The sequence below is a fragment of the Lampetra fluviatilis genome, chromosome 25 (assembly GCF_964198595.1).
Source record: "Lampetra fluviatilis chromosome 25, kcLamFluv1.1, whole genome shotgun sequence".
In the NCBI taxonomy this organism is placed as follows: Eukaryota; Metazoa; Chordata; class Hyperoartia; order Petromyzontiformes; family Petromyzontidae; genus Lampetra; species Lampetra fluviatilis.
Window position 1 is genome coordinate 10,448,716 of NC_136299.1, and position 9,475 is coordinate 10,458,190.

At 47.2% G+C, this 9,475-nt stretch overlaps 1 protein-coding gene across 1 annotated transcript; it reads left to right on the forward strand.

The window, feature by feature from the left end:
* Positions 1–298: 298 nt before the first annotated feature.
* Positions 299–9,108, forward strand: LOC144941908 (hepatic sodium/bile acid cotransporter-like). The gene is made up of 5 exons (XM_078868412.1): positions 299–692; positions 2,336–2,540; positions 3,452–3,630; positions 6,673–6,884; positions 8,550–9,108. The coding sequence occupies exons 1-5, from the start codon at positions 310–312 to the stop codon at positions 8,669–8,671; spliced, it is 1,101 nt and encodes a 366-aa protein (XP_078724538.1). The 5' UTR covers positions 299–309; the 3' UTR covers positions 8,672–9,108.
* Positions 9,109–9,475: the final 367 nt, after the last annotated feature.

Genomic DNA, 9,475 nt, shown 5'->3' on the forward strand with positions numbered 1-9,475 from the left:
TTGAAATGATAGTTGGGGGTTGTTGTTAAAAGTGGCGGTATAGTTATGGTGACAGGAGAATGGGTTGGGAGTGGTTAAGGAGTGGTTGGGGGTAGTGATAGGGAGGGGTTGGGGTAGTGATAGGGGTTGGGTAGTAAGAGGAGTTGGGGTAGTGTCTTCTTTGTCTTTGCATATTCGCATGTGTATTTGTGTAAGTTCCTGTCTACGCTTGCGTGCAGGGTGGGGGAAGGAGGTGTGTGGGGGGGGGCAATCGTTGATGTTCGTCTGTCTTTGTCTTTTCACGACGACAGGTAACAGGGCCACGGACCCATGTCGCTGCTCCCCACTACGGATTCGTCGCCCGCCTGGTTCAACGGCAGCGCCGGCAACGGCACGGCCGCCAGCCCGGAGGGAGAGGGCGCCTACGGCAACGCCATCAACGCCACCGTCACGTTGGTCCTCGTCGTCACCATGGTGTCCCTGGGCTGCACCATGGAGCTCCAGCACATCGGCGCACACATCAGGAAGCCCCGGGGCATTATCATCGCCGTGCTGGCGCAGTTCGGCATCATGCCGCTCACCGCCTTCGCCTTGGCCAAGGTCTTCCGCCTGAATCCCGTGGAGGCCGTCACCGTCCTCATCTGCGGCTGCTGTCCCGGAGGGAACCTCTCCAACGTGTTCGCGCTGGCGCTCGACGGAGACATGAACCTCAGGTCTCGGCGTGCGTGCCTATGTTGCGATTGTTACCGCCACGCTGGGTGAATATAAGGGAGAGGCGAGCAGGTTTTGGCGCTGTCGTGGGGGTTTGGGGTCCTGGCTATCATTGTCGCTGTCATCTTTGTAGTCTCTTCGTCACCGTCGTCAATAGAGTCGGCCAGCTATATTGTCTTTGTCGCTGTCTTCGATATATAGTCAACCAGCTATATAGTCGAATGTCGCCATCATCGCCATGTGGTCGGCGCTATATCCTAACCTGTGACTGTGTCCTTATGCCGTAGCTGTATGCCGACAAGAAATAATGAAGGAGCCCTCTACAGTTACGTCTCTGAAGTCAATACATTACAAATAGACAAGAATCAGAATCAGAAAAATAATTGCCCGGGTATAAGTGTTGCACACTCAAAATGAAGGACGTTGGGCAGGTGCTCCAGATCGAGGGCAAACACATTTATTGTGGTTAATCTGTAAAATGCAACAGCACGTGTGCCACACACAGCAATCCTTGAAACGAGTCGCCATTAACCATGTGACTGGTGTCCAAGTGCGGTTATTCAATAACAGTTTTCTCTTAAACCCGATTCTACTACTGATAAACCATCTTTATCTTTGACAATAACATTTGCACATCACTATTCGAATATTCCTTTAATCCCAAGCTTTATGTCTATCTATACCATCCACTTATATCGGTATCTTGCACCCATTATCTGTACTGTATGTGTACATTATACATACTGTATTTGTTACCATTGTACAACTTACTACTTTACATGTGTTCTATTCTCAATAGCATTGCCAGTAGTCATACTCTGGGTGCATGGGCATCGTTATAGACTAAACAGTATTAGGGTTAGAGAATTACAATGACAGTAGGTAATTACAGTGCATCATCCTTTACAATGCACAGTGCTAAAAGCCCTCTAATTGAATATATCACAAACGAACAATTCAAAGCCAAGCTTAAAGTCTAGAAGAAGTCTAGAACATTTATATAACGATCATAAACAACCTTTGGGTCCTTTACCTGTAAAATTCAACAGCACGTGTCACACACAGCAATCCTTCCGAGTCGCCATTAACCACGTGACTGGTGTCCAAGTGCGGTTATTCAATAACCCTGCCAGCCACCTACAGACCCAACTCAGTCATCACATGCTGCTGTACACACATGCATTGATGCACTGCACAGCACATCAGGACTTTCACAGACACACACTTTACTCCCTTGCTGCTGCACAAGGATATAATTAAAAGAATGATCCATTCCTAATGTGCCACATGAGGCCCAGTGGGTTAAGAAGCTCTCGTTCAAGGGCGACTCGATCGGCAGACAACATCAACTCATTCCACAGTTACAGATTTTCAAAAAACAGCAACAACAACTTAATAATATTTTGTTAAATGACATTCACACTAACACTTTCGTTTTGTAACAAAAATTGTAGGTTTAAATTAGGACGGAGATGTCACACTGGAGAGGCCAAGAAACGAAACTGGGAGGTTCCAAACACTTCGGGTGCAGACACGTTAAATGCCTTCAATCCAAATTATGTGCGAAATCCGTGGAACTATCAATAGACAATCAGGCGCGCGTCGGTGTGTGGTGACGTTGCCGTTGTACTTTCTTCGTGTGCAGCATCCTCATGACCACGTGCTCCAACGTGCTGGCGCTGGGCATGATGCCGCTGCTGCTGTGGGCGTACAGCCACGGCCTGTCGGACACGCGCTTCGTCATTCCCTACGCGAAGATCTCCATCGCCCTCGCTCTCATCCTCTTGCCCTGCGCCGCGGGAATCTTCATCAACGCAAAGTTCCCCAAGTACTCGCAAGTGGTCCTGCGGGTGAGTACGCAGCATCATGCGGCGTGATGCTGCTGTGTGCGAGCATCTCTTAACCCTTTCCCGTTCCGATGACGAACGTGTACGTCATCAGTTTTCTTTCGATTCTGTTCCGATGGCGTACGTGTACGTCACCGGAAAAAAAGTATAATAAAATAACTTTATCAGTACCGAGGCTCCCACAAGTCTATGCTAGAGGGTGTGGGGCACAGTTTGGCGCTTGCTATTCTCGAGTGTGGTCGTGTCGCTACGGTTCTCTGCGGTGAGTACAATGTCTTTAAGAACAACGGCGCTGCGTCTCTCTAAATAAAATTAACCGTCAGCTGCTTGCGCGTTCCGAGATTCAGAGGTGAACGGGACACCCACCCTTGCAACTTGCAGACGTCTCAGAACGGGAAAGGGTTAAGGATGGCGTGACGTGAGTTGGCTCTGTGGCTGAGAGGAAAGAGTGCTGAGCTGGCAACGATGAGAAGGGTTCTAATCCATCGGCCCCCAGTGATTTAAACCTTGTTCTCTACAGCGGAGTGAGTTGATGGCCTTACCCCGGTTAAGAATGAAAAAATGCACGCAATTCAATTTTTCACTTAACATGGATGAATTACATCTCCGAGAAGCAAATCAGGTGGACTATCACGCGACAAACGTTGTTCTTGTTGGCCGGGCGGGCGGGAAAGTGCCGCCACCTTCTCTGTAGGACAGACGTGCAGGCGCAATGAGACGAGCTCGCTATCGGGAGCTGGATGCTGGATGGACCGTTGCATCGCAGAACCGTGACGGAGGGTGACGGCTTGGTGGGGGGAGAGGCGGGGGGGGAGGCCTCCATCCAGCGGTGGACATAGATCCTGACCGAGACGACGCAAGCCTCTCGCCTGGTAGAAGCCAAGGTTCTGTCTTTCCGTCGCTGTGTGCCGCAGTCAGGGATGGTGCTCCTGCTGGTGACCGGGATTGTCTTCATCGTCCTGACGGCGCTGTACGTGGGCTCCGCCATCTGGCTCGTGTTCTCTCCCACGCTCATCTCCATCGGAGTGCTCATGCCCCTGCTCGGTTACACGCTGGGCTTCGTCCTCGCGGGGATCTTCCACCTCTCCTACAAGTGCGCGTCTCAGTACTGGGATACCAGTGGTGGCCCTTGACATAAGCAAATTAAGTGGATTAAATGTGGGGGGGGGGGGGGGGTGGTGGTGGGGGGAGCACATCCGTGAAGGAATATGGGTGCACCACATATCAGCTTGGGCGCCACGGTGGTGAGACGTTAACTCCCTTGCCTCGTATGCAAGGAGGTCGTGGGTTCGATCCTGACCCTGAAGCTTGTATATTTGAAGTTTGCATGCTCTCCCTGTGGTCGCGTGGATTTTTCTCCGCGTCCTCCGGTTTTATCTTCCACATTTAGAAGCGTGTGTTTAGAATATTTGGCTGCTATGAATTTGCACGCACTACTATGGCCAGGTTGCATCAGAAAACAAGATCAGTGGGCCGTACCTGGTAAATAAAAAATAAATAAAAAACTCACGTGCTTTTGAACATAATGCTAATGACACGTTTACATTTGTTTTATTGTTTGTCTAATAACTAGGATGTTTAACACATTCGTCAATAACAGTGGCCTTAAAATAATAAAAATATATATTCAATTATGTATATTTTTAATATAGAATCATGTCCGTGCTATGAAGAAGGACCATTGCTAGAATTCTCACTTCATTTGTTTATTTTAAAGGCATATTGTAAATGACGAATGTGTTGAGTTTTTGTTGATTGTTCTTGTGTGCACCACTGCCAGCATCAACCGGGAGACTTAGGAATGAAGCGTCTTTTTAAATCCTTTATATTAAGTTCACTTGCTTGCTTGTGTGCTTACGACCGTGCAAATCTTTCGGTCGTTTTTTAACCCACTTCCCGTGATCCAATCGAGCTGACATTTTGCACACAGACTCGTTGTGCGTGACAATTTATTTTCGTGAAATTTTTTCCCCAAAATTTTACACTTTTTAGGAAAAAATAAATTATATTTAATTACCAATTGCTTAATGGTGGCAGGCAATCATCTGACCCATAGGTGGCAGCCATCTCAAGCCAGAGGACGAGAGGACTCTAGCCGTCACGCATATAAAGGATTTATAGTGAAAAACTTTGTTTTTACGGGTTAATTTTTTCCTTTGTCCACCCATAAAAGGCCCGACTCGCGTTTCGTCTGCTTTGATCATGCTAACGATGCCCGTTTACAAAGCTACAACAAAACTCGGCGATAAAACTTCATTCGATCATAATTTTTTCATTCGCTACACGTCCCATTGTTGTGATCCCTATTCCGTGTCTGATTTTTGTCAGCCTCTCTCAGACTGGAGAGAAATTCATTGGGCGTAATTTACCTCCCACGCTTACACAAATAAGATAATGCCATAAGTGTGTGGCTTATGTCCAGATCAAAATCCCCACAAACCAAGACCCCCCAATCACTGCGTCTTCATGTGGTGCAGTAAACAGGTTTGTTCTGCCATCAATCTCAATTGATGCCCCTCTGTTCTGGAATCACTTGACCTCCCATACCGCATTGAAATTAAATTCCAACCATAGCTGAGTTAAAAAAAACATAATAATGAATAGCCTTGACGAAGACCTGTGTACATTTTTTAAAATAAGATAAGTGCTTGTTTTCATGTTTTGTTTTCGCCTTTATTCAATCTGTTTTCGCACTCATTACACACAAATTGCTTGCCGCAAATGAACCACAATACCTTGTTGACCTCGTCAAGGAGCGTAGACCATTAGGCAAACTCCGGCCATCCTCGCAGTGGCTTTTGGCTAACCATCGAACAAAGACGGCCACGCTGTCAGATGCGCTTCTGTGGCCGTCTGGATAGCTCTTCCTTCCAATTTTCGGAAGCCACTGGAGCTATGCACTTTTAAATGTAATTTTAAAACTAATTTCTTTAGAACGTTTTTTTTTGTGTTCAGTTTGTTATCCTTCCCCCACACATCCGTTGAGCATGTTTGGCTACGTACAGCGTGAAAGAAGTTCAAGATACATACATACGTCTAAGTCTACATTTTACCAGAATGTTGACTAATTTCTGCCTCTTCGGGAGTGAACGAACGCCGTGCGGTGCATTACAAGTCGAAATAATTATAATACAATAATGATTGTCATAATTATTATTGTACGTATTTTTTAAACTGCAATTCACATTCTTTACTTGTTATTGTAACATTATAGTGTAGATTTCTTGCATTTATACGTAATCAACCAGGCTATGCGTTAATTGTGTGTTGACCGACTCTCTGTGTTGCATTACATCACATTTCGATATTTTGCGAGGTTATTTAATTTTAGTGTGCCTTTCTCCTAATTTTCAAGCTTGCGTGCCGTGCCACGTCGTCATCTTACTTGCGCAGCAGCAGCACGTTGCCGTCCACTCATTGATATGCTAATTTTCTCTGCCCCCTCCCTCTCTCCGTCCCCGCCCCCCCTCTCTATATTTAAGGGACCGTCACAGAAACGACCCCTCTCTTTATGCCGATATGTGTCCTCTCTCTGTGTGTCCTTGTGATGTCTGTCTGCTTGTATGTCTGTCTATAGTTTTCTAGTTAGATTTTTGTTGCTATTTCTTTTATGCCTGATGATGATTGCTTGTGTTGCAATCGAAACGTCGCTATTATTTTAATTTATTATTTTATCTTTAGACGTGACTTAACCGCTTACTCAATGCCCTTGTTAAATGAAGATACTGACTGAGGTAGGAATATATGAAAGTCTTCCAGGAAATTGACTGTCCTGGATGTTGTCAGTCGTGTAATAATACACTTCTGAAGGCAATGCATTTGCACGTGGTTCTTGTCTCTGCCAGGGTTGCAAGAGAGTCTTCTGCCCCTGCTATATATGCCAGTTGCTCTGTATCTTAGAGTTGGCAAACAAAACAACAGTGGTGGTGCTAGGCACAATGCAAACTAAGCAAAAGCATAGGGCTCCAAGCGGCTCAAGGGGCACTGGATTCATTGAAAATGTAATAGTGAACCAAATATCAGCTTCAGTGGGTCTCTCCTCAGGGCTCCCAATGTGCCAGTACCACAACTGGCAAAACAACAACAACAGCAATGCTTACGCCCATCCCCTCTCTCCCCGGCTCTCACGAAACAGATGCAGACGTGCCATCTCCATGGAAACAGGATTCCAGAACCTGCAGCTGTGCTCCGCCATCCTGAGGCTGACCTTTGACCCGAAAGTGATCGGCCCGCTTTACCTCTTCCCGCTGCTCTACATCATCTTACAGATTGCAATGGCGCTGCTGCTCGTGCTCACGTTCCGCCTGTACGTCCACTGCTACCGGCAAAAAGAACAGCGCCACGCCGGTACGCCTGCCCCAAGGCACCGCCGTCTCTGATGTTGTGACCGTAGGGAGATTTATGAGCCAAAAACAAGTGGGGGGGGGGGGGGGGGTCTTAACACGGAAAAAATTAACCCGTAAAAACAACGTTTTTCACTATAAATCCTTTATATGCGTGGCGGCTAGAGTCCTCTCGTCCTCTGGCTTGAGATGGTTGCCACCTATGGGTCAGATGATTGCCTGCCACCATTAAGCAATTGGTAATTAAATATAATTTATTTTTTCCTAAAAAGTGTAAAGTTATGGAAAAAAATTTTCACGAAAATAAATTGTCACACACAACGAGTATGTGTGCAAAACGTCAGCTCGATTGGATCACGGGAATTGGGTTAAAAAACGACTGAAAGATTTGCACGGTCGTAAGCGCGCAAGCAAGCAAGTGAACTTAATATAAAGGATTTAAAAATTGAGAACCGACACAGCCCCACCGAGGAACACCCGTGTCTAAACTAAACTAGTTTTTGGTCTTGCCAGGTAAGGCCCACTGAGCTTCCTAGCTCTTTTTTAGAAGCGACCTGGCCACAATTGATAGTTCAACCAAGTGGCTTGTCACGTGGAAATGTATCGCGGCCGAATGCTCTAAGAGGCGTGTTTATAAATGTGGAGGGAAAAACCCCGAGGACCCGGAGAAAGATCCACGCCATCACGGGGAGAGAGACACGCAAACTCCTGTCTTGTTTTCATTGGCAAGACATAAACCCCGTAACGTTTTTGCTATTGCCGTGGCTAGTTTCCAGTTGTTCGGAGTACATGCGTTGCGATTACCAATGACCAATGACAATCTCCTTACGATTACTCCAGCAGTAGGATACTGGAATCTGTGTTGCTCATGAACATTCTGTTGTACACAGCAGATAAACATGACGATGTATGTTTATTTAGCACCTAAATGCATGCTGTATAGAACTGTAATGCACAAGACTGCATGACGGCGTATCGGCCAGCAGAGTGAAATGTCGTCCTATATATTGTTGGACTGTGCTATGCAGCCACGCCAATGCTCTCTTATCTCCAACAACCTGCACTGACCAGCGTGGTGAAGTATGGTCAAATAACCCCCGCGACCCGCATGGCGTGGGGAGGCACTCACTGATCCAGCAGTGGATTTGCAAAAACGGTTGGACATGTAATGCGGGCAGTTCCTACCATAGGAATGTGGAATTTCCATCACTAGCTCAGGGCCGGCAATCAGATATGACCATCGCGCCTTGCATGTTTTGAGTAGGGAGCAGTGTGTTACTGGTAGTAACCTCCTGGTTACACCGGCCCACGGGATGATTTTGTCCGTCCGTCGTGCAGGGAGGGGCTGGGTGCGGGGGGTGGGGATGGGTGGGGAGGGGCTGGGCGGGGAGGGTGGGGAGGGGCTGGGTGGGGAGGGGCTGCTCACCCCGTGGTGCCCTTATCAAACTCAACGTTTAACCTACTCACGTCGGCTTGTGCCCGCCCTCACAGTCGGGCATATTTGCGGAACACACCACGCCGCCGTTGACCCTGGCCATTGACCGAGCAACCCAACGTTCCTACCAGCTCCCTCCGCAGGAATGTGTTATTTGACCCGGTACTGTGAAAGCTTGCACGTGACGTCACCTGATTTTTCCCACTTGTTTTGCGTCCGTGTCGTTTTACACAGAGGCAACCGTCGAGATCTACAGCATCAAGCTTGAAGGTGAAGTCGTGGAGTTGGATGGCGGTATGTCAAGGCACAAGAGTGAAGATGACAGAAAGGAATCTTTTTCCGGAACAGCCTTTTGACTTTGTTTAAACTAGGCCACAACTTAAGCTGCCCTGCACTTGTTTTAGTGATATGGGAGGACTTTGCGTATGGAGCGGAATGACCACCGAGCTCGTGCTTTTTGAAGTCACACCAGAAATTACCGTGGATTTAGCAACCACATTTTTTTGCGGAGGGCCTGTGATGCAGAGGTCAGAGCACAGAGCTGGTGCCTAAACCATCCTGGCTTTGAATCCAGACAGCTGCCTATGATCAAACTGGGCTCCCGAGCGTCAATACCGTTGTTGATTGTCTCAGCCAAGTGACCAAAGGCTGCATTTTTATTTGGCCAATTTCCACCTGTTCAGAGGCATTCTCAGTGGCGGCAGAGGTGGTTTGGGAAGTGCGACTCCTTCCCGTGTGCACCGTGTCTCAGCTGCTCTGCTCCATCACCTTGTGGATCGTGGGTTCACTTGAAGGAATTTCGGAAGAAGCGAGCTCTGTTTTTGGTGGGCCGATGTCTAATACGAAGAGCTGCACTGATCTGTTGAGATATTCGAATGAACACTTCATATCAGAACTTACCTCAATATGGATGCAATTGGGAAAAAAAAATACAAAAGTGATAAAAAAAAGCAAACGAACTGAATTGTGTCTATTTGCTTTAGTTATGTTGTCTTGACGACACAGTGTGCCGATAACTTGATCTTGCAACTTCGTGGCTTTGTCATCTTCGTTCAAAGAGAGCCTCGATTTATTATAATCTACTAAGCGTGTGTGTGTGGCCAGATTTGTATCTGGGAAGCGGCAGTGTAGTGGTTATCATGCTGTGCATATTAACCTGG

Bases quoted from the DNA above. Each gene is read 5' to 3' on its own strand.
- LOC144941908 (XM_078868412.1), top strand. From the start codon at position 310: ATGTCGCTGCTCCCCACTACGGATTCGTCGCCCGCCTGGTTCAACGGC. The intron at 693-2,335 runs GTCTCGGCGTGC...CTTCGTGTGCAG, and splicing joins GACGGAGACATGAACCTCAG to CATCCTCATGACCACGTGCT. The intron at 6,885-8,549 runs GTACGCCTGCCC...CGTTTTACACAG, and splicing joins AAAAGAACAGCGCCACGCCG to AGGCAACCGTCGAGATCTAC.